Consider the following 25,102-nt stretch of genomic DNA (forward strand, 5'->3'; position numbering starts at 1 on the left):
CCATTATAATTCCATTTATAGCATGGTTCCATTTATATGAAGTGTCTCAAATAGTCAAATTAATAGAACCAAAGAGTGGAAATGATAGTTACCAGGGATTAGGAGGAAGGGAGAATGAGGATCTGCTAACCAACAGGGATAAAATTCATTAAACTAGATGAATAAGCTCCAGAGATCTCTGTACAACATCATACTTATAGTCAGCAATAATGTATTTCAGTTTCCACTTCTAGGTAAATATCTAAAAGAATTGAACTAGGTCTCAAACAAATACATGTACACATATATTCATAGCTGCACTATTCACATTAGCTAAAAAGTAGAAACAACCCAAATGTCCATCTGTCCAAGTGAATAAACAGATAAATGCTGATCTGTCCATTCAGTGGAATATTATTCTACCATAAGAAGCAATGAAGTATTGCTGCTGCTACAACATGGATGAACCCTGAGGATGTTATGTTAAGTGAAAGACACTAGATACAAATGGTCACATATTCTGATTCCATTCATATGAAATGTCCAGAATAGATAATTCTATAGAGACAGAAAGCACATTGATAGTTGACAGGGTCTGATGGGGACAGAAATGGCAGTAACTGTTTAATGGTTACAGACTTTCCTTTGGGATGATGGAAATGCTTTGGATCTGGATAGAAATACCACCATCAAACAATGCACAACATTAGGACTGTACTGAATACCACTGATTATTACATTGGTTAATTCCATGTTAGGTATCACCTCAATTAAAAGAGAGAGAGAGAGAGAGAAAAGAAAGAAGGGAGGGAGGGGTGTGGGGACCAACAGTCAGCATCACCTGGGAACTTTATTAGCAATGTGTATTCTTGGGCCCCACCACAGACCTGCTGAGTCAGGAACTCCAGAAGTGGAGCTCAGCACTCTCTGCTTTAGTAAACTTCCCAGCTACTTCGGAAGCATGCAAAAAGTTGAGATCCACTATTTAAAGTATAAAATAAGATAATTAATCACATGGTGTATGGTAAGTAGTAATTAATATTATAGCCTGGTCCATCATTTGTCACAGGCTAAAAGTGAGCCTCTGCATCTTAGTGTACCCACGTGGTGCACCTGAGGCCATGATGAATAATGTGTCTTCATTTCTACTCTGTTGGGAAGGTTCAGACTCCAGAGACAGATGGAGACAAACTGCATTTGGCTCCGCCACAGCCCGCCAAACAGTTTCTCATCTCGCCCCCTGCCTCTCCTCCTGTTGGCTGGCAGCCCGTCAGTGATGCCACACCAGTCCTTAACTACGACCTCCTCTATGCTGTGGCCAAACTAGGACCAGGTAAGCTCTGCGGCCCTTTCCAGACGTAAACGTTTGTCAGCAACCTAGAAAAGACAAACAAGATTAACAACCCTGAAATGCTGGGTTCACGGTAACCTTAGTGTGGTCAGGAAAACAATTAGACCAGAATCACCCACCCCAGAAATCTGCAGTTTCAATCATCACACGTGTTCATTCTTGAAGACACTGAAATTTGGGAACCCTGGGTATTAGGGTGACCCACTGGTTCAGCCAGGACTGAGGGATTCCTGGGGATGTTCAGTGCTGAAACTAGGAAATTCCCAGGCCAACCAGGAAGAGCTGGCACCCTACTGGGTCCTCAATCAGGGTGAGGCTGGTTTGATTAATAAGCACTCCCAGGAAGAGAATGACTGGCTGTCCCGTACTTGGCCTGCAGGTTAGATTACAGCACCCCCAAGAGCAAATGCCTGGGGGCTTCTTTGTAATCACCATCCAGTTCCTGAGCTTCTTGGGGCCTTTAAAATAGCCATCAGTTTTATCCTCAAAGAGCCATTGTGAGAAGCAGTAGGTGTCTAAGTAAAATGGGCCGATGAAAGAAGCAATATAATACAGGAGATATTTGTGAAATGTGATTTCGTTGAAAGTCTAGTTCACATACAGGAATCCTGAGCTTATGCAGGATGGTGTATGGTAATCACACATATCACAGACATGGCTGTGATATGTGTGATTGTAGAGGGTATAAAATAAGCCCAGTCTGTGCAAGTCCAGCCTTGTGAAGCCATTTCTCACAGGGCTTCAGGAGCTGGCAGGCACCCCCACACATGGACCAATTAGAGCAAAGGTCCTTAAAGCTGCCAGTTTGACTCTGGGCACGGATATTCTCAAGAACACATTTGAACACCTGTGTAGTTGTTTCGAATGTCAGTAAATGGAGTTTTTAATAGTATCACCACACTTTTGGCTAGAAGACCTAGGAATCACAGCCAACGTGCATTTGACAGGAGGGGAAACTGAGCAGCCCAGAGAGGAGCAAAGTGCCTTGCCAGTGACGGGATGGAGCATCCGGTGCGGTGCTCTCCCTACAGCACTGTTTGTAAATGAGGCCCAGGCCGAGTCAGACTTTCTGACTGTCAGATCCCCAGCTGGCCTCTGGTTCACTCATTTAAAGCCAGTAATACAGTAAACTCAAATAATTTTTTACCCAGAACAGGAAAGAAAACTCATTTATAGTTAACGCTCACAAAATGTAATGCAAAGACAGAATAAGGGCAAGTCTCAGACACCCTCCCTGGCTAATGGAGCTGAGTCCTCAAGGCTGGAAGGCTCTGCCAGGAAGAAGTATGGCCAGGGACTGTGGAGGCAGAGGGGACAGATGGAGTGGGAATTAGACCTCAGAAGGGATGCTAACAGAGCCTGGCCCAGAGGAGGGAGGGAGGGAGAATGAAATGGTTTTAAAGAGACAGAGAAAAACAGGGAGTCCTTTTGAGAGTTGTGGAAAACTTACTAACAGTGTTAAAATGTATGCCTTTTACCTTAATTGCACTGCTAATCTATGAGCTTCAATTTCCCTTACCAAGTAGATGTACTGTTGACCGTTTTTGAAGTGCCCTGCTGGGCAGCAAGCACAGAGATAGGAACTCTTACTAATCCATTTTACAGATCAGAACACTGAGCTGTGGACAGGTGAGCATACTTGCCCAAGGTGACACAGCTGGTGGTGGCAGAGGCAAGTGTCAAAACCAGCTCTTCTAACTCTGGCATGGGTCAGACCCAGTGGCCTTCTATTAGGGATGCGGCTGCCGCAGCCCACTTCAAGCCTGCTCCACTCTGACGAAGGCAGAATGTTGATCCTGTCCCTAAACTGGCAGTTCTCTCTCACACCACTGTAACTTCCAGGGGCCTAGCCTGGGCTCTTGTAAGTGTGCAAATGAAAGTCTCAGTGTGTGCAAGAGCGAATATGGAGGGTCTCCTGCTTTTTAAGGATGATGGATATTGTGCCCCAGGTAATAGCTCCAAGTTGGATATATTCTATGGGATATCTTTCTCTCCATTCCACGTCAGCAGTTTGAGGCTATTTCTCATTAGGTATCCATTTGTCCTCTTCCTGTGTCCTTGAAGCTTCTTCATCTCACACAGATGAATGATTTGTATCCAACAATTGAATTGAAAATGTCACAGGTTGTATTAGATGCCTGGATCCCTGGTGGCTGTTTCAGTGGCCAGTGTGAGGGAGCAGGGCCACACCCTGCACCCTCCCCACTAGATCTCTGACCCGTCCCCAACGAGGTACCAAGACAAGGAGTTGCTCCTTCTATGCCCTCATGGCACTTTGTACCAAAGCTCACTTGTCCTTAGGGTAATTTTCTATTGTTTAACTTACTGTTATCTTCTCTACTTTTTGAGGGGAGAATGCATGTTTTATTCATTTTGGAATTCCCAGTGCCTGTTAATATCTTACACATAGAAGACGCTCAATAAATATTGAATGAATGAATGAATGAATGAAGCGATCAGAGCTACTAGTCTGCCTGAAGGTAATTACCTTTGCTGGCAAATGGTTGCTTTCTCATGGCTTCAGCCAGCCTGAGTCAGGCAGTACTAAGTTAATGTTTTCCTCCAGCAAGAGGACTTCTAGCATTTCCATTTGCCAAAAAAAAAAAAAAAATGATTTCATTAAATTCATTGTTAATCCTTTGGCAGAATCATTTCAGTAACAAATTATAACTCATTCCATGTGAAGGGATGAGTACCTCAGCTCCAGGAGTATAGAAACAGATTAGAATGAGAGCAGAGAAGAGCAGCTCAGATGATGAAAGGAACTGAGTTTTGCGGTGGAGGAGAAACTAACAGTGCTAACTCGGTATTGCTGAGTGACTGAGAAGAGCTGCTGAGAAAAAGGAAGTCCAGAGAAAGGGCATCAGGGAGCAGGGTGCCAGGGCCAGCTGGTGCTCAGGCAGAGGAGCGCTTCGTCACGCCTGTGGGCTTGTGGACCTTCGCCACGGCTAGCTGCCCACGGAGAGCAGTGATGTGCGTTAGGAAGGCCCTTTCAAGGAGGACAACTGGAAAAGCATGCACATAGGCCTTGGCTCAGGCAAGTAGGAGCAAAACATCCCCCCCGATGTTTGAGATATAAACGCCGGTGACCCTCTTCCAGAGAGAGCAGTTCATGCTCCCTGGAACTTCTCGAGAGGTTCTCAAAACAAACATGGAGAGAATTGCACCATCACAACAGAATCATGATCAAACACAAGGCTATGGTTTTTCTTTGAAATGCTTAACAGGATGTTACAATGTGAGATCCGGGCCACATGACCTCGGGGGAAGCATCTTTCACTTTCTGTTTATTACAGGGAGAACTAGGTTATATTCTGGGAAATAGGAGAGGCACAATTTCAAACATTCTTAATCATTGTCCCCATGACTGTATGTTCTGTTTTTGATCCAGGAAATAGATAAAAGAGACAAATTAGCAAAAGCATTTTCAACAGAAACAATGGTTAAAAGTTATATACAAGGCTTACTGTGGCTCAGGCACTGTTCTAAACACCTTATATGTTATCATATTTAACAATCACAGCCACTCTGTGAGACAGGTGTGGTTAGTCTCCTCCTTTGCACAGCTGGGGACTGTCAGGCCCAGAGTGGTTAAGTCACTTACCCAAGGTAACTGCACAGCTGGTATGTTAAAATATGTCCCTCTGCTGGTGGCAAGAAGCAGAACAGATCGATCAAGCCGGCACCCTCGCCCTGCGGAATGGAAAGGTTAAGGAACCAGGGCAGTCTCCTGAATAGGAAAATTAATTTCTCCAGGTGAAATTCAATATTGTTGTGAGAGCAAGTGTTAAATATGCGAAACAGCTTGTCTGTTTCATTCCTCCACCTTTCGATTCTCTGCTTCTTGGCAGCCCCTAAGTAACACCCCGCATGGGTTCTTGAAGGCACACTTCAGTGCTTTTCTCTCCCGACTGGTGGGACACATGGATCGGAATTTGCCTTCCTCTGCTCTGGTTAAAGGACAGTCACTGTCTCTATATAACAGGCAGAAATCTAAGGGATTTCTATACTTCCACTAGTCCCCCTGGTGAATTTAGAGAAGCCCATCATTTATCAATCACCTATACAAAATAAGATGGGCTTTGACCAGGTGGGCAGCGAATTGAGTATTTATTTTGATGTATGTTATAGTGCCTATTGCTTCTGACTCCAGAAAGCATATAGTGCTAGGTTCTTTTGGGATATAAAGGAAAATAGGAAAAACAAAAACCCAGCCCAGCAAAACAGCTTATTTTACCAAGCTTATCTATTTTTGCCATCTATACCAAAATGGCAAAATAGAGATGTAGGCTATAGCAAATGGTAAATGGATGGCAAACAGAGGTGGTATGTGAAATGCCACCCTTTTTTGAGCTCTCTAGGATGGCTCTGGAAGGTCACGTTCATTGTCACTGAAAATGTCTGCAGGGAGTGAGATGAAAAGTCATTGTCTGTTCCCTTTTTCCCTCTTGCTATTTTTAGCTCTTGTTAGGGAGATCAATTTTAGTTAACTGCAGGAGACTTAAAATGGTGCTTGAGTTTCGAGTTGCGTACATCTGTTATATTTAGATTTTTTTCCATATCCTTCTCCATCAAAACATGCCATAGTAAAGCAATTTTGCTGGTTTGCTGCTTTGAATACGTTGTTACTCCCAAATGGAAAATATGTTTCAGTAACTCAAGTCACTTCTAAGGAAAAAACATCATCTATTCCTGGCTTATTGATCCACTGGTAGAGAAAATGCCATTTCTGAAATATAGATGAACACCTATATGTGGATGCATGTGGGATGGTATTATCCAGGCCTTAGTTCTTGCTCCACAGTTGATATTTTCTGATCATGGATATGAAAGGAAATAAAACAGGCAGTTTCCAGTGTCCCAGCCGGTGCAGTCTCTACCTGTCATTCCCCACCCGCGGGAGGGCAGTTTGTCATCTTAGAACAAATGCTTGTAGTTTTCCATTTCCTTTCAAAGAATTTTCCCAGGAAAAACATCTTAAAGGGGCTTTTCTTCACACCATCTATTCCACAGTTATCTTCAATCACTATTGAATGGCAATATACAGCACTTCATTTTTTCTTATTTCACAGGGAAAATATGCACATTGTAGAAAAATAGGAAAGATGCATGACTGAAATATGGCCGTATGTATGTATGCACACGCAAGCACACACACACACACCCATAGCTATTCCCTTAGCCAGGCCCCTAATCCTGGGCAAGGCAGATCGGGATGATAAGTCCAAGAAAGGAAAACCTCGTGATGGTACAACCAAGCACACAGAGGGCTGGTCCAAACAGCTCTTTCTTTCCTTATGTCTGCAATTGTCCCCTCACTTGTGTGGACAAGCCCTGCCTCACAAGCCTCTGAGAGCCCCTTTTCTCTGGTCTCCCTTTATCTTCCCACCCTTCTCTTTCTGAAGTTTCCTTTGTCTTTCTCTCCCTCTTTCCTTCTGGGGTTCCACTTCTTTGTCTCCCCTGCTAAGGAGACACTCTATCAGTTGCTCCATGAAGTACAGGCCCACCTCAGAGATGAGCAGGTACTCCCAGACCACTGCAATAAAGCAAATAGCGCAATAGAGTGAGTCAAATGAATTTTTTGTTTCCCTGGGCATATGAAAGTTAGGTTTACACTACGCTGTAGTCTATTAAGTGTGCAATAGCATAAATTCCTTAAAACTGTGTGATTGCTAAAAAATGCTACCTGTCATCAGAGCTTTCAGTGAGTCCTCATCACTGAGCACAGATCACATGACAAGCACAGTAATAATGAAAAAGTTTGAAATATCGCCTAGAATTAACCAAAATGTGACACAGAGACATGAAGTGAGCAAACGATGTTGGAAAAAAAGCAGCAATAGACTCACTTGACACAGGGAGGCCACAAACCTCCAGTCTGTAAAACATGTAACATCTGTGAAACACAATGAATCGAGGTATGCCTGGGCTTTAGGTCCTCTGTGACTCAGGAGGGAAGGAAGATAAAGGGCTCCCCTAATCCAGTCTTAGAGGGAAACCCCCAGAAGATAAGGAAGCTTTCTTTCATTGGTATAAGATATAACAAAACTACAAAGTATTTATTCTCTTTCTCCCTCACCTCCAACTCTCCCCCTCTCACCCCTTCCATCTTCCCAAGGACCCCTTTTGTTTTCCTACTTTAATGAGGCTCAGGACTGAGGATGGAGGAAGAACCCCAGTGATTCATGTCAGTAATATTTTCCTAACATGAACTCATACTAGAACTCCTGAGGCAGGGAAGTCTTTGGGCAGCTCCGATGTCTTTCTGCACCACCCTGTCCTTCCTCCTACACAATCAGAGGCGCGGTGGCAGTCATGCTTTGGCCTCAGGTGACCTCTGGAGTCCTGGCTCCAGTGCTTGTTTTGGTGACCTTGAGCCATTTACTTCATCCTTCTGCACCTCTTTTATTCTTAAAGGTGATTATCTGACAAACTGCAATGTCATCATGAAGATGGAGTCATTAATATACTAAAGCACTTCACCCAGTGCCTGGCACCTAGGAACTGTTCATGGGGTGCTGTGATCATTCTGCCCCTAGCTTACTGCTTAGTAAGGCCTCCCAGGGAGATGTTTCCTCTGCCATTACATGACTTAGGGTAAGCAAAGCACAGAACAGTGTCACCAGCCTCTAAGAACTGTGTGCATACCCCCCGTGGTGGTGGTGGTGGTCCTTACATAGGCTTGTTCTCTGAACTGCCGGTGAAATATTTGGGTTGGTCTGGGCTTTGCTTTATACTCTTTGCCACCTAGACTTAAAGGGCAACCTTTGACAGAAGCAGCTACTCACAAAGGAAAAAGGGGAGAACTGCATTCAGTGAATGACCCCACCCTCATGTCTACCTACAGCATTTTTTCTGGGGTCCAACAAAATCAAATATGGACTCAAGGCAACACGAAGGGATCAGAAAAAAATTGCAAGGGACTTTCCTCCCTGGAATATTTCTTCTTCCCTGAAACATTTCTTTTAATCCTGAATCCCTCTTTTCACTTCTACTTGGAAAATAAATTCTTTCTCCACCCCCAGATGGATCTTGTGAATAGGCAGCTATCAAATAGCTCTGACTTGAAAAGGTTCCAGTAAGTCCTTCTGCCCTAGAATACCTCCTTTTTTTATTTGTTGCTGTAAATGAAGCTCCGACATAAAGAGAGGTGTTTATCTTGGTTTAGCATGATGATTATCAGTATGGGAGTTTGAATCCAGGCTCTACCTTTATTTAGCCTTTGTGACCTTAAGAAGCTTTCTTAACCTCTCTGTGCCTCAGCTTCCTCAATAGTAAAATCGGATTGTTGTAAGCATCAAATGAGATAATCCACATAAATCAGTATGTCCAGCAGTGGATATAGGAAATGCTCGGTGTGTGTAACTAATTTATTGTCAATAATTTATGGTTACTTTCAAACCATATCTGTGTTTCCTATTAAGATGTACAAGCCTGTGTTAAGTTCTTAGCTCAGTGTTTCTCATCGTGAAAGCTATGATATTCTGGAACTGACAGTCCTACACACTACAATCCATTTAGCATCTTTGGGCCTCACCTACTTAATGCCAGTATCTACCCCGACCCAGTCCTTACGACAACCAAAAAAAAAAAAAAAATCCTCATCACATTTCCAGATACTACTGGGAGAGCAGCACCTTTGTTTGAGAACCACACTGAGTATGTTGTAGGATTTATCAGGTGACTCTCAAATGTGACAAAGACACAGAAACAAGGAGTGCCTCCTAAGGGGTCAGAAGTATCAGCATGGAGCAGGCAGAGACGGCAAGGAGAGGGGACACAGAACAGAGAGGTGTCACCAGTAGATCCCTCTCCCTGCCCAGACACACACACACATAGATACACACACACACACACACACTCCTTTCTCCTTCCCTTCAGAAAAATTGGAGAAGACAAGACTGCCAGTAGATACCTTTAAAAAACTGTTAAATAGCACACTCAGAATGGGGGGAGCTTCACCTTTTCATAACTTCCTGATGTTTTTCTCTATAGCTCAGTCCTCTTAAGGAACAATTTTGGCCCCAAGCACACCAGCATTACCCCTGCCAGGACGGAGAACTGGTTAAAAGGCATGGTGAGCTCAGATACTAGCCAGAGCCTGGGTAGGGGGATGGAAGTGCAGGTCACCCCTCACCCTTCTCTGGCCCTGGCAAGCCACTCTCCCCTGCCTACCCTCCCAGTTCCAGGGGAGGGTCCGTGCAAGGCACCCCTGCCTCTGAAGTCAACAAGGGAGCTGGAACCTGGGACTTGGCAGCCTGGACGCCCACCTTTCCCTGCCAAATTTGATTAAGTCCTAATCCTAACCCTTGAGAGGAAAGGAAATCTAAGTGGAACACCTTTTAATAACATCTCGAATCACTCCAAACTCTTCCCTCAGTCTCCATCTCCAATCTCACAGACGGGCAGCATGTTCAATGAAACTAACACCCAGAAATGCCAGGTTACTTATCCCATGGAGTTTGCAGTGGTTTTAAGCACGGCCAAGCCTGAAATTATTTTACCGCTGGACTCTCCATTCTTCTCCGAAGGCAAATATAATGGGTCATAATCCAAACTAAAGTTCAGTGCTCGGTGCACAGCCCAGCACGGTTCTATGTTCAGCTGCTGGAAAAGTTCTTGGCCTTCATAAATCATCGCTCTTTCTTAGACTGGAATACCTGACACCTACTTTTCCCTATTTGATTCGGAACCCACTGAGGGTTAGATAAGTAAGACAGATGAGATCAATAATGCCAGCTTTGTTTCCTACAAAAGGCTCAAGCTGAGAAGATGGCTGAGTTAACAAGCTTCCCAGTGCAGAATCCAGAACCAGGCAGTTTTACTCCCTGTCACGATGGAAACCATCAAACTGCCCTCCACAGTTCTTTTCCCCAAAGTCACCCATCAGGTGTCACTTCTCTTCCACTGGAGAGGACTCAGAGTGGCCAAGGAGAGAGGTCCAAGTGCTGTGCTAGGGGGGCTCCCTCCATGTGGAAGGAGCCCCTGGGACTAGTGAAGTATCCACTCTAACGTAGCACTCGAGCAAGGAAAAACAATTAATTTCAATTCAATTTGCAGTGGCTCGGCTTGCTTCTGAACAAAGAGAACTTGTATGGCACCCAATTTATCAATTGCTACACAACAAATCACCCCAAAATGAAGGACTTAAAACAACTGTAATCATTTCTTTTGCTCACAAATCTTCTGTTTACACAGGGCTCAGGGGAACAGCTCATCTCTGCTCCATGCAGTGTTGCTGGGGCAGTTCAACCAGAGGCTGGGGCTGAATCAACGTTCCAGATGGCTGACAAGTTGGTGCAGCTGTGGGCTGAGAGCTCAGATACGCTATGGGTCAGGGGCTCTGGTTCCTGTCCACGTGAGCCTCTTCATGGGCTGCCTGGGCTTCATTACAATACGGAGGTGAGGCTCCAGGAGTGAGCCTCCTGACAGCCAGGTGGAAGCACAAGGTGTTTTTGTGACCAAACTCAGAAATCACACAGGTTACGTCTGCCATACTGTGGCAGTCGAGGCTGTCGTAAGACCCGTCCAGCTTTGAGGGAGGACGCACAGTGGGAACGAACAGTCTTCAGTGGAGCGGCAACGCTCCCAAAGAGTGATGTGGGGCAGGAAACATCACGACCATCTTTGCAAAACACAATCAGTGCACAGCAAACATAACTTTCCTGCTGAGAATTCACTTTTAATGAGGGATAATAAAGCTAAAGCCAGAAGGAAACAGAGGATCTTCTTCCAGAATCCAAAGATACCAAAAGGGATGTAAAACAACTCACTTCATAATTTATAGTCCTTTTCTTTTTATAATGTATTGAGTGTTGTCTTTTGAGAAAATTCATTGTCCAGGAGACCAGGCTGAGAATAACTAGCAACTGACCAAATAAAAAGAGGTAAGATGCAGGTCTAAGTGCTCCATCTTGAGCTGGAGAACAAGTCTTCACTAAAAATATGAGTTGCTGTGAAAATGCACTAAAAGTAGAAGTTAAAACTAGTCTCTCCCCCAGTAGAATCTCCTGTCAAATATGAAAACAGTGGGAGTCATGAGAGGTAGGGCCGGAGAGTGCTTCTGAGCACGTTCTTTGAGGTCAGATAGGCATGAGTTTGAATCCTGACGTGGCCATCCCTTCCTGTGTGAGCTCAGTTTCCTTTTATGTCAGCCACACATGACGAAACCCACTTCATGGGGCTCTGGCCGTCATTCGTTATTCAATTTACGTGAAGTACTGAGAGCTGAGTCTGGCATTTTATGAGTGCCGTACAACATAGCTGTTGTTAGGTTTGAGGCAGATGGCAAGATCCTTTGACACCTCCTGTGTCCTATAGCCCTGAGAGCATACTGCAAACAGGATAAATACTGTCCTTAGAGTTTTCAGCTTAGTTGAAAAACTAAAGCTTGCACAAGTTAAGCTCTAGGATAAAAATTTATGTGTGTGTATTGGACAGCATACAAATATGTCTTAAATAGCCAAGGCCAGTGCCTTTCATAGATCTGTAACATATTTATTGAGCATTTACTTGTACCTGAAGTTGCAGCAATCCCAAAAGAAGTTTAAGGCCTGACTTCAGTGGTTTGGAATATAAAGCATCACGGGATGAAATCACTAATGAATAATACAAAAGGTGATATGATTAAACATTATGAATAAGTGATTCACATTATCTCAGAAGAAGAAAATCAGAGTTCTCATTTGGAAAAGGACAGTAGGAATACAGATGGGAGGAGTGGGTGTGACAGGCAGACTCCCGCTTGTCCTTGAAGAGAAATGCGGGTCACTTGGCCATGCTCAGCTGCACTGTGGGGTCCCGTCCCCACTGAGTGGACGCAGCCCGTGGCCTCCTCATCCCTGCTGAGCCCAGTTGGTGCCCATGCAGGGGGATGGCATTGACGTCAGCCCTCATGGTACAGTAATTAGCTGAAGCCCAAAGGGAGAGGCCAAAATAAGAAAATTCAATCCAGCAAAGACCAAAGCTATTTCTTTTTATTTTGTGCACTCTCAGCAGCTATTAAGCTTTGCTATATTTTGATAGTAACAAAGTTCCCAAAAATAGAACAGGGAAATGTCAGAGTCAATGGGATCACAGCAGTAAAATTACTACCAAGCAATCTGATGTTAACTCCATGTGAAAGGCACCCTACACTGGGTGTCCCCCTGCACTGGCACCCCCATCCTGAGTGTGCCCAGTACACCTAATCTGAGAGGAAAGCATCCACTTTTGAATTGGTAAACACAGTGCAACTAGAGTGTCTTTAGGGCAGAGTCCTTTCTCAAGCCAGGGCAAACAAATTTTAATGCCAGGTTCAATCAAAGGGTGAGCTTCCTTATGTATAGTTTACTACTATTAAAAGAAAAACTAGCTGCTTGCCAACAGATGAGGAAAAGGGCAGGGGGTCTGGTCTAGGTGGGGTGCTAGGGAAGATTCTTTTCTGTCAACCCTATATTAGAGGACAGTGGGATGCCACCACTCCAGCCCTTCTTCACAACCCACCGGGCAAGGAGCTGGACCACATCTTGGCAAAGATATGGCCACTAGCATTTGTTCCAACAGCACATCTCCAAAAGTGAGAACTTAAAGGAAATCCTACACACAGGAAGAACCACCTCATTAGATTACCCAGAAGTCATTTCTTTCTCTGTCTCTTGACTGAGGGTGTCTCTTGTTCGGAATTGCGATGCATTCCTGACGTATTCACTGCCCTCACCCAGGAAAGCCCTCGCTCTCCACACCAGGATGTCGAGGGGCAGCCAGTAAAGACTTCTCTGACTCTTAACAGGAAGAACACCTGTTAGCAGGTTATAGCTGTGTAGTTTGCTGGGCTGCCAGAACAAAGTGCTGCAAACTGATGATGAGCTCAAACAACAAAACTGACTTGAATCTGAAATTGTAAGTCTGTGATCAAGGTGTTGACAGGGCCCTGCTCCCTCTGAAGGTGCTAGGGAAGGATCTGCCGCAGGCATCTCTCCTGGCTGCTGGTAGTTCCTGGGTTTATGGAAACGTAATCCCACTCTTTACCTGGCGTTCTCCCTGTATGCCTGCTGGGGCCTGGCTTGCCCCTTGTATAAGGACACCAGCCATTTGAAATAGGGTCCGCCTGGATGACCTCATTTTAACTTAATCATTTGCAAAGACTCTATTTCCAAATAAGGTACTGGAGATGAGGGCTTCATCTTTTGGGGGGATATAATTCAACCATAATAATAGCTGACTCTGAATGTTGCATCCTCCCCAGTATTACTTAGAAGGGCTTTGCTTTATCGGTGCTCTTCATCCCCAGTGTCAGCATTCAGAACCTAAAACTACAAGAGTTTGCTGTTTTCACCATGGATGCTCACCAAGATGTGCAAGGTAGCTCACCAACAGGGCCCTCCCTCGGGGACCGAGAGCGCTTGCTCTGAAGGTCCAGAAGGGGGCACTTTCCACTCCAGGGTGAGGATAACAGGCAAGGTTCCTGGGCAGGCAGGTGTCTGGCTTTGGTCCTGGAGCAAGGGCAGGATTCAGGGAACTCTCTGGAAGAGGTGAGACTGTGCCAAATAAAAGAAGCTAGCTTGAGAAGAAAAGATGTGGCTGTCCTGATTGGTGAGAGATTTTGCAAAGTCTTTTGTCCTAGTCTAAGAAATTAGGACCTGGTCTAGTGAGACCAGGAGGGCCACTGACCAGGAGGATGCCTGGGAGACAGTGCTTGCAGATTTTTCTCATTCATGAAGATAGGATGTCGGGAGAAGATTAAGGTAGTCTATTAACAGTTAAATTGAGAAATTATAAGCTTGCCGACTGAGAAAGCCCCCTCCTCTTTCCCCTGTATCTGGAGGTCTTCTACCTTTCTTTTAGACCCAGGTCAACTGTCACCTCCACCGGGAAGCCTTTCAGAGTTACTTGCTCCCTACAATTTGGTACCATAGTCCTTGATATCCATTGCCACCCCAACGCTTACCATGGTATTTTGTGATACTTCTGTTTTCATGCAGCCTCTGGACTATGCTCTTATGAAAGACACAAATGTTTTTATTGTGCCTTATTGCCATTATGTCTAGCAATGGGTCAGACTATGGGAGATGCTCAGTAAATACCTCCTGAAGTAAAACAAAGACAGACAGGAAGCCAGTCGGCTAACAGCGATTTGATGGTAAGCTGAACCAGTCAGGAATGATAGACTCGAGCAGCCAGAAGGGACTCTGACAGGCCTCGAACCCATTTAGTCGTCTAGGAACCAGTGCAAAGCCCAGACGAGTGGTGATCCCACTTCATTCCATCCTGGGGCAGCTCTTGCTATGAGTAGCGTGCAGCTGGAGGGACCTTAGAGTTTACCTTATCCAAAAATGAAGAAGTCAAGTGACTGGCTCAAGGTTACCCAGCAATTAGCAGCGATGACGGGAAACTGAAGAGAAACTGAGACCTAGCTGCCAGACCCCCTGGGGACTGTGGTTAGTAGCATTTTGAAATGTACAGTTGAGGCCGCTGAAGCTCAGAGAGGGTAAGTGGCCCGTGAGGGTTGTGCAGTGGATAGGTGGGAGAGTGGGGTTGCAATGACAGGTCGGTCTCCTCCCATTTTCTGATACTCATGCCACCCCTGGAGAAGGTCCCTGGCTTCCCGAGACACTATAAAATGTTCTTCCTACTTCCTAAGCAAACCTCAACCAAAGAATCTGTTTTGGAGTCCCTCTCCTGTCTCATCCCCATCTTTCTTGCTTTTCAGGAGAGAAGTATGAGCTCCATGCAGGGACTGAGTCGACTCCAAGTGTCGTTGTGCACGTGTGTGACAGTGACATAGAGGAAGAGGAGGATCCAAAGACTTCCCCAAAGCCAAAAATCATCCAGACTCGGCGTCCCGGCCTGCCACCCTCCGTGTCCAACTGAGTTCAACGCGCCGCCTCCACGACAATATCCGTCTCCTCTTTATCATGCTTTTTTTCTTTCCCCTTTTGTTTGTCCAAAAAAAAATAATAATTGCCTTTAAATCCCTGGGTGTTTGGTTGTTTGAGATTCCTTCCTTGTAATCAAGCCTCTCGGACAAAGGGCTAGGAAAAGGTGATATGTTTCCTGATCATGTCATATCCATCGAGTATAATCCATTATTTAGAAAGTCCTAGAAAAAAAGTAGTATTTTCTTATTAAACCATCAGCACAGCCTGTATCTTTATTCTCTCATGTTGATTCAAGTCAGCAACATCAGTAACAAAGAGCACCTATGTCGTTTGTGATCTGTTTCAGTTCCAGTCCCGACGTGTGTGCGTTGTTTTCTCCTGGCCACTTCAGTAGGACCATTAAGTAAACTTGACCTTGACTGCATGAGATACCCCTATCTGGTCTCACTCAGTCCTCCGCAGCACGACATTCCCAGGACATGCATGGTCACCAGCATTTATTTTCATGATTTGAGGTGTACTCTAACTCGCAGATTGTCAGCATCAGCCATGTCCTATCTAGATTAGGAAAATTATCAGCATTATCCAACTCAACAAATCTGGGTATATTCACTATTTTGAGTCAGTATTTCATAGCTCTGTTACAGTTCCTGGAGGCAAAACTGTGCTTGGCCCCAAAGAGGTTCCTCAGTAGATTTTGAATACCACGTCCACATAGAACTTTCCCAGCCTCACCAGGGAGGCTTGTCCAGGGTGAGAGAGACCGATTTCAGACAAACCTATTTATTACAAAAGTTTCATGGTGTCTGAATGATTGTTTTTTCTCTTTGTATACTTGTACAAATGTTTCAGCTGTGCTTTTAAAATCTGGATGTTTTTTATTTAGTGATTGTTCAGCCATTAGCTGCTTAAGAACATAATATGTGCATTGCTTATGATTGCGTTCATATGCTAACACAGATAATCTGATAATATTACACTCTATTATGGATAATGCTGAATTTGAGAGGGCACAAGATTTCTCATGCCCATATATAAATGATTAACCAACATCTTTGCTATCAAGACCACTCATTTTTAAATAACATGGAGATGCAAGTGTCACTTGCAGACAGTTTGAATGATGCTAAATCTCCAGAATGTGGCAGCCACTGAGCATATTAAAAGGGAAATGTATAATGTATGCCGATTCTATTCACGCAATGCCCATATTGCTGAAGAACTTGTTTTTGTCATGTGTGATTTTTCTATTTCTGTAGCCCAAAGTGCATTACAGAAGATACACCTATAGAACCATTACCTTCTGCTCTATATGCCAGGCCCCATCTACTCCTGTACATTCATGAATTACTTTAGATGCAAATGCCATTTGCAATGGAGTGGGGGAAATGCTTTCATTACCCAAGCCTCAGAAATACACAAGAACAATAACACAGCCAACTTATGGAAGGATTGTTGTGGTTTTTGACTAAGGTGTATGTTAGTTTCGTCAGCAACTTGAAACATAGACTGATCACTCAGAAATTAAAGTCCGTTCTACTGTGAATATAGCAATATAGTACTGGACACAGTACAGGGAAACTGAGGACAGCATTGCTCGTAAAATCCTGAGTTTCCAGAAGAAAATCGAAAGCTCCTTTAAAAAATAACATCTGAGGAGTGTATAATAAGCAAATGCTTTGACTTTCCTTTGCTGTGGAGGTTTTTGATTTCTCCTTGACAAATGAAGGATACTTGCTAGTGGAGGGACGCTGCCCTCTAGTGGAAATGGAAGCAGGATTGCCCTCAGCTGCTGAGAAGGACGGAGGGCCTGCGGCAGGCAGACGTTTTGTGCTGAATCTTCTCAGTCATCTGCGGGTCATTTCACTTTTAAGCTATTCAGAATTTTCAGAACGCAGGTTCTACAGAAATCTGGATAAGAGAAAATACTCGAAAGTGATTTTTAAATGTTTTAAAACAGATGCACCAGACATTTCCAACCAAAATTTAGTAAAAGTTGAAATGACCATTCTGTGTAATCATCAAATAAAACCTCAGTGGAGTGTATGACCTAAGTGGTTCGTTTTGGTGAAATTTATTGCAAAGTGTCAATCTTAATCTGTCTCAGATCAAGTAATTCTTTCCTTAGATTGGGCCTTCGGAGGAGAGAAGAGCACCTTTTCCCAGGAGAGCGGTTAGAAGCGGAAGGACGCCTTCAAGTGTTCTGGGAGCCCCTCCTGGCGCTGAGAGGAGAGCCTCAGGGTTCCAGGATGCACACGACGCAAACTCTTCTGCACTCTTTCAAGTTTGCAAAGTTTAAATATGGAGGGGAAGGGGGAGATTTCCACCAACTGAGTCATTTGTGCACATGTACAGCTCAAAGAGCTTAGCCTTCAAATATACCTGGTGAAGGACTGAAGGACTCTTCGTCCATGTAGTGAATTTGTGTTGTCTGCCTGAGTCGAATGTTTTTGAGTGCTGATTCAGCTTATAGCGTTTCTGAGAAGTTACCAGCACATAGGATTCTCTCGCCTGAGCTCTTCCTGTAATGAGCAGAGGGGGAAGCTCGTTGGCAGCCAGCCATCTCAGGAAGGACCAGGAATTGGGGCAAAGCCTGAGCGGCCGGTTGGGCTCTGTAAGGGGAACCAGGAGAGCCCCCAGTTCTGCCACTGCGGCCCTAAGGGCCACTTTCAGTGTACTAAGACTCTGTTAACATCTCCCCAACCCTATTCTCTAGTTTAAAACATTTTGTGAGAGATGCAAAGTAGTCAGCAAAAACTTATCACCAAGAACACAGAAGGCACTATCCCAGAATAAAAGATGAACCCATATTGTACTAAAATTTAGAGCATCTTTTCATCCAATTACATTAGGAGAGAGAAAAGGAAAGCCTCAGATGGGGAGGAGATATTTGCAATAAATATAGTTGTTAAATAACTCCTACCCAAAATGTAAAAAGAACTCCTACAAATCAATAAGAAAATGATAGGCAATTCGTTTTTTTTTTAATTTTCAAAATACTAACCAGGCACTTCACACATACAGGCAATTTAAGCACACACACGCAAATACCTGAAATACCCATAGGGGCCCATAAACATTTTTTAAAAGGGTTCAGAATCATTTCCTGTTAGAGAAAGGCAAATCAAAACCTCAAAGAGGTAGACCTGGCTGTCCGAATTGCCAAAATTAAGCGTGGGGAAGCATGTAGTGCTGACGACAGTATGGAGCAAGGTGGAGTGCAAATTGGAACCACTACTTTGGGAAACCATTTGGTAGTACCGTACCTGCTAAGACCAAACATACGCCTGTCTGGGAGCACTTCCGCTCCAGGGTAGGCACCTGCAGATATGCGTTCCCCCTTCTACCAAGGTACTTGTACAATAATCTCCCCACTTTGCTTATAATCGCCATTAACTCAGTACGACCCAAATGTCCTTCAGCTGTAGGATGGATAATAAATTGGTATATTCACATCCGGGAATATTACAAAGCAATAAAAAACACAAATTACTGAGACATATAACAACACAGAAGGGTCTCAAATCATACCACTGAGGAAAAAAATTAAAAAAAAAACACATACACATGAAAGAAAATATATGAAGTATGGCTCCATTTAGGATGTTTAGAAACAGTCAAAACCAACTTGTATTGATAGACAATATAATAGTGATCACTGTTGGAGGGTATTGACCAAGAGGGACTCATAGGAGCTTTCTGGGTGCTGAAAACCTTCTACATCTCCACCAAGATCTCCAGGGATGTACACATATGTAAAATTCATTTAAAATGTGTGCAATGGTCTATATGTGAGTTGTGTCTCAACTAAAGCAAAACCACTTTGAGCACAGGAGGAAGGTGTCAGTAGTTGTGGAAAGAGTTTGAAACATCCTCCTCCTCAAATGCATCACATCCATCTTATTATGTCTCTGAGATATTCCCATACATACAAAGCCTTCCTTTAAAATCTGTAAATACATGTTTTATAAAATAGAAAGCACAGGACTTAAGCATGGGATGAGGCAACATTCATTCAGGTGACAAAGCCTACCTTCGGGTCTGTCTTGTGCCTGACGAGGGGTGTCCAGTGGTGAACAAGGCGGGTGTGGGCCCTGCCGTCCCACAAGGAGACTCCAGTGTGGGAAAAGCAAGTGAACAGTCGCAAATTCTGGCAGGTGCGCAGTGAGGAAAGGCAAGCACACGCTGTGGGCAGGGACTCAGAGTGGGGGCGTCGGGGTCAGAAGGCCTCCCTGCACATTGAAGTAGTGCAGGAGAACCCCTGGCAGGCAGCAGGGGTGACAGCCGTGGTTTGGAAAGCCCTTGTCATGTTGGAGGAGCCTGAAGGGTGCCCTGAGTGTGGCAGAGGCCCTGGAAGGAGGGCAAGTATGGCCCCAGGTGCGGTAGGGAAAGCGGGCAGGGCCTGGGCTCTGTGGCACTTGGTAGGACAAACTAGGGGGCTAGGAATTCATTTTAAGTTCAAGGAGAAGAGTTTGTAGCCAGGGAATTACATGACCCACTTCATCGTGTGAGACATTCTGCTCTAATAGAAACTTCCTGACACCCAGCCACAGCCCTGAAGGTCCACATACTCCAATGTGGGGGCTTGACCCCATTGTCCACTTTAGGCTTCAAACAATTGCTTTGAATAGCTGTGTGCCTTACTGCAGTATTATCTACCTAATGCATTCTCAGTAGCTGACATCAATATGCAGTGTCTTGCCTGGTTCTAGAAAAGCTTTTTTTTTTCTATCCCTACCCAAGTCATTTAGAAGGCCTTGGTATAGGAAAGGAGGGACAGAGCAGATGATGAAGAATGATAAGTCAGTGTTTCAGGATAACATTCATTTAGCTGCTGGTACAGACTGTCCCTGTCAGAAGCCACCATGCGGAGCGTCACTGAATACTTGGCAGACTTTCCCCTTAAACTTATGTAATCTGAGAAAGGGAAAATTTCAAGCAAAAGGTTTTCTGTCAAACTCATTCAACTGCACCTTTCAGAGATAGTCTGGGGTGAAAATTATTGGAGTTGATAGCGAGCCTTTTATGTCTCTAAAAGGAGGTCAAGTTTAATTCTGTGTGTGTATGTGTGTGTGTGTGTGTGTGTGTGTGTGTGTGTGTGCGTGCTGAAGTGCATTTAGTATAAGGTGGAAACAGGAAATCCAGAACAGGCTGAAATGGCTGAAATATTTTGTGCTGAAACTTGCCTTGCACAATACCTCCTTGACTCCTTTGCATTATTTTCCATTCTCACCAAGAACTGAGTTTGAAAACTTTTAGGGCTGGACGGAAGTGATTAGTCCCAGTCATTAAGGAATCCAGGATTGTTTCCAAAACAGCCTTTGTATTTACCTAGGAGGTCATTTTATTCTTAAAGCAAGATTTACAGCTGTCAAGCTCAGGAACCGAGAGCACTTGGTGAGCTGCAGGGGCTACAGTGGTGTGAGCTGCAGCCCCTCTTCAGGGTGGAGGCACTCAGGCCCCCACATGGGGTGCTGGTGACTCCACTGAGGGACCAGACATGACTGAGCTGAAGAGATCCTCCCACCCACAGCCACACTGCCCACCCCAGGGACATTCTGCATGCAGTGACTAGTCACATGGGTGAGAAGTCCCTGTCCTACAACTCTGGAGGGTCACCCAGGCTGCAGAGCCACTTGTGGGGTCAGCTTAGGCCTCTGCATCTCTGTACAGCTCTTCCCTCTGCCTAAACACACTGCCTTCACTCCCACAGGTGCGGACCTAAAGGCTCTGTAGTGGAAATGGAAGTTCCTATGGCCAGGATCCTCACCTGATCCTAAACTACTTGATGATGTAATTGGCCTACTGCTAGGCTACTGCTTCCACACTGGAGGCAATAAGCTATTATTGACTGAGTCATTATATAAAGCACTCTGCCCAGAGACAGAGGCAGAGACAGAGACAGAGAAGGATTGCAGATATGCAGACTTCTAGACACAGACATAATTCTAGTGCTCTACCTACCACCGGAAGAACAAAGCTGGGTAATTAACCCTTTTACCCCAAGAACATTCCATTGTCATTTCTCAGTCTCACTGAATCCATAGTGAACTTGCCCGGGGCTGCAACCCACTGGCAAGACAGCTTCCAACAATCTACTTGTGTGCGCAACTCCCTCTCAGAGTCTGTGTCCCAGAAAATCTAAACTCACACTTACATCCTTAATGGCTTCCTCTCCATCACTTTGAGCTCTTGGAATTGTTCAACCTTTTTCCATCCATCCCACTGCCTTTGCATTCCTAACACAGGCTAGTTATACCAGAGGTTAGAAGCTTTTCCAAAATCAACAGCAAATTTCCACTCCATGCTTTCTTTGCATTGTATGTGAGCTCAGGGTGGGTGGAACAGCAGTCCTGGTAACCTGGCCCAGAGTCCCATGGTGGAGAAAAGAGGGCTTCGCCCAATCATTCCTGTTTGGGCTTTGAGAAGACTAATGAGCAGCTGTTCGGCTGTAGTCAGGGACCCTCATGAAAAACACAGACAGACCTGTGGCAGGGAGGGCAGGATCCAAATTCTGGCTCAGCCTTGTATATGAAAGAGAGATTGAAATTGTGTTTTGACTTTAGACAAGTTACTAAAGTCCATGAAACTCAATTTCATCTACTATAATATGGGTAAAAAACCCACCTTTGTCATGAGGACTTAAAAAAATAATACTAATAACAGTAGCAATTATTGGCAACTAAATTCACATATTTTGGTGCCACATGACCTGGGTTTGAACCCCAGCTCTGCAGCTTAGTAAACTTGTGGTGTTCTGCAAGTTCCTTGACCTAAGTCTTGGTTTGCACACCTGCCGAGAGGGCAGGGTATTAGTACCTATTTCATAGAAAAAGGAGGTATTAAATGAGTAAACACATGGAGGGCTGGGCTCCTAGGGAGTCCACACCAAGGCTGTGTATGCATCAGGCCCCATGCGGAGCAGCTGATATTCACACTCACTTAATAGTGGAGCTTTCACTGCTCCCATTTTTCATAAGGAATGGTGACTGGTTAATGAATGCCTACTCTTTGGCAGGTACTCCTCTAAAAGTATCTTTACATTCTCATTTAATTACTTCAGTGATCTTATGAGGAAGGTACTGATGTCCCTATTTTGCAAGTGAGGCAACAAAAACCCAGAGGAATTGAGTTCTTAATGTTCAAAAGGTGGTCCATGCACTGCCTGTATCAGCAAGGCAGGAGGCAGGGGGCTGGTTAGAGATGCAGAATCTCAGCTCCAGCCTCCTACTGACCCAGCCTTGATCTACTGGATCATAATCTGCATTTGAACAAGATTCTTACTCCCAGGATTCCCATGCACCTTGCAGTTTAAAAACCCCTCTCACCAGGCAAATCATATCCATAGCAGAGCTATGACTGTGGAGCAGATATTTTTAGCCACTTCTACGTATATAGTGCCCATCAGAGAAAGTGCTCAAAGTATATAAATTTCCTTGCCCCAGTAATTATTAATTTGACCAAACTGCCTTCTCTGTACCTATTCACAGTCCATCCTTCCCGTTTTGCTGACCTTGCTGTTTTGGCAAAAATACCCAGGTATTGCTGCCATGCTCCAGGCTCAGATAAAGCTCTGCCAATGACCATTCCAATGATCTCCAGTAAATGTGTTTCCGAATAAGCTACCACGTGATTCCTAGAAAGGCAACTACCCCAGGAGCACACGAGAGTTCTGAGCACCAGCCACTCCCCGCACTACTGGGAGTAACAGGACAGTCTCAGTCAAGCATGCTAATGTAAACTGAGCCAACACAAAACTAAAGCCACCTCCATTTGCTGGGATAAGTGAGCCGCCAGCAAGCCACTGTCTTTATCCTTGTTCTCAGATATCACACTTGGAATATGGGAAGCCATGTTAGGATACTGTTTGCACACTAATGAACCCAGTTGTAGGTGTTGGTTCACAACCCTGGAGGTTCCCCAGGTGAAATCCAGCACTGGCCTCCACACACAGAGGCAAAGAGAGACAGAAGAAAGAGGCAGGCCAGTCCGGACTAGGGGTAGTGGGGAACTTGCAAGGCTTGATCTGGGAGTCCACAAGAGGAGCAGATCTCCACGCCTGCCCATCAGAATCTTAAAGATTTATACAGAGGCCTAAACTTGGTCCAGAGACATATCCAGTCCAGAGGGCCTCATCGACACGCTGCTCTCTCAAAGCTGCATCCTTAAAAACAGCTCCTAATATGGAAAAGGTGGGCAGAATGTACATTCAAATAAAGGGGTGTGGGGAGGAGGAGCCCCCAGTTGCCCAGGTCCAGCTTCTGAGTCAACCATTGGTCACACCTTCTCCATGACTTCATTCATGGTAGGGAGACATAACATTTCCAAAGCCCAGACCTAATTAAACCCTTGATTCTAGTCCTTTGAGCAATAGCAGCAGAAACCCTTTTCCAGCAGATTCTGAAGGATTGAAACGAAGGGCAGATGGTGACCTGCATATAGTGACCAATTCTTCCCTTTACCTTCAACAAATGGATATTATTTAAATACTGTTCACCCCAGTTCAATTACTTTTTGCCATAACTTAGTAGAGGGGTGGTCCATATTATTAAGATTAACTAAAGCATGCATTAGCTTTACAAACTCAAGGAGGAGAACCATCACATGAAGAAACCATACAAGTAAATATGTTAATTTTACAGCTGTTTATAAGTTAAAAGAGTTTCCTGGCTTCAATATACATTGCACTGGTTCAAGCAGAGGACCTGGCCATTCCCCAGATCACCCTGCCAGGCAGGCAACTCCACCCCTCAGAGCCAACAGCCATGTCGCCTACATGGCCAGTAAATGCGAGATCATATAGACTTGAAGTTTTCTAAAATTAGAATCTGATGCTGAACTTGCTAGGTGATAAATGATCCCTTTGGCTTTTGGGTAAAGCATTTCTATTTCTGGGCATAACAAACCCTCTCTCATCCTAATTTCCCCCATGCTAGCAAGGCTTAGCCCCTTCCTTTCAAGGCAATCAGCCCAATTGCCTACTCTCTTTCAGGCAAATCTCCTTTTCTACAGGCCTCAGATCTGGTTTCTGCCAAACTATGATTGCAAAAGCCTGGCAAGTTGTTCAAACCTTCTGAACTGGTGTCCTTATCTGTCAGTTGGCAGTAATTCTGTCTTTATGTAAAACATTAGCACCATGCTTGACATACCATTTGGCATCTACTATGTGTCTTCACTACTTAAGTTGTTTTCGAACCTACTCTTTCTTCTGGCTAGTGGCATCTGGATTTCCTTTAGGGGAGCTACCCACTCCTACTCTAAGTCCTGATGGTCGCTTGGGCTCATAGAGCACCAGGTTCCAGTATATTCCCAATGTCTGAAACCCCAGCCATAATGAATGACTCACGGAGGGTTATATGATACAAGCTGAGTGCATCAGAGGACTTGCTGGTACTGCATTTTTGCTGCTACTAATGGAAAGGAGAATGTTTTTCTAGTGAGATTACTAGTTTGGACAATATAAACTTGAAGAGCCAGAGCTACCATATGGATAGTTCCTCCCAGAGAATGAAGGCAATCCAGAGGAAAGGAGAACTGAAAGAGAAACGGAGGTTTTTAATGTCATTATTTGAACATCTATATCAAACAACACCTGAAGTTAATATCCTCTAGAATTTTCTGATGCAAAAAACTTCCCTTTTTTTAAATCCAGTGTAAATGGGGTTTCTTCACTTTCAACTGAAGGAGTGAGAAGCTAAATACTAAAGATAAAGTAATAGGCATAAATGTAAAATTGCTGTTCTCTTTTCCCATTCTCCATGTCCTTATGAGCTTTTAACTTTCTTTTTTTGCCACTAAGATTCTGAAGGGAGGAAAAATAAACCCATGAGTGTAATTTACCATGTGTAGCCAGAAGCTGGAGGGACTGTCTTCATAGCTATCTTCTTGACCAAAAAATATTGATATCCCTTAG

The 25,102-nt window shown here is 44.4% G+C and overlaps 1 protein-coding gene and 1 long non-coding RNA gene across 7 annotated transcripts in view; one reads left to right on the forward strand and one right to left on the reverse strand.

Moving 5' to 3' along the window:
* The window catches only part of RCAN2 (regulator of calcineurin 2), a 230,062-nt gene extending 212,819 nt beyond the window's left edge, over positions 1-17,243 (forward strand). For all 3 annotated transcript variants that reach the window (XM_073224387.1, XM_073224388.1, XM_073224389.1), the window contains 2 exons: positions 1,141-1,312; positions 15,021-17,243. In XM_073224387.1, coding sequence (XP_073080488.1) covers positions 1,141-1,312; positions 15,021-15,181 — 333 coding nt within the window. In that variant the 3' untranslated portion in view covers positions 15,182-17,243. The remainder of the gene's footprint in view (positions 1-1,140; positions 1,313-15,020) is intronic.
* Positions 17,244-17,396: 153 nt separating this feature from the next.
* LOC108395971 (uncharacterized) overlaps positions 17,397-25,102 on the reverse strand; it is a 29,904-nt gene continuing 22,198 nt past the window's right edge. For all 4 annotated transcript variants that reach the window (XR_012126123.1, XR_005057922.2, XR_005057920.2 and 1 more), the window contains one exon: positions 17,397-24,723. This is a non-coding gene — a long non-coding RNA (uncharacterized lncRNA). The remainder of the gene's footprint in view (positions 24,724-25,102) is intronic.

This window comes from Manis javanica, chromosome 16, assembly GCF_040802235.1.
Source record: "Manis javanica isolate MJ-LG chromosome 16, MJ_LKY, whole genome shotgun sequence".
NCBI classification, from domain to species: Eukaryota; Metazoa; Chordata; class Mammalia; order Pholidota; family Manidae; genus Manis; species Manis javanica.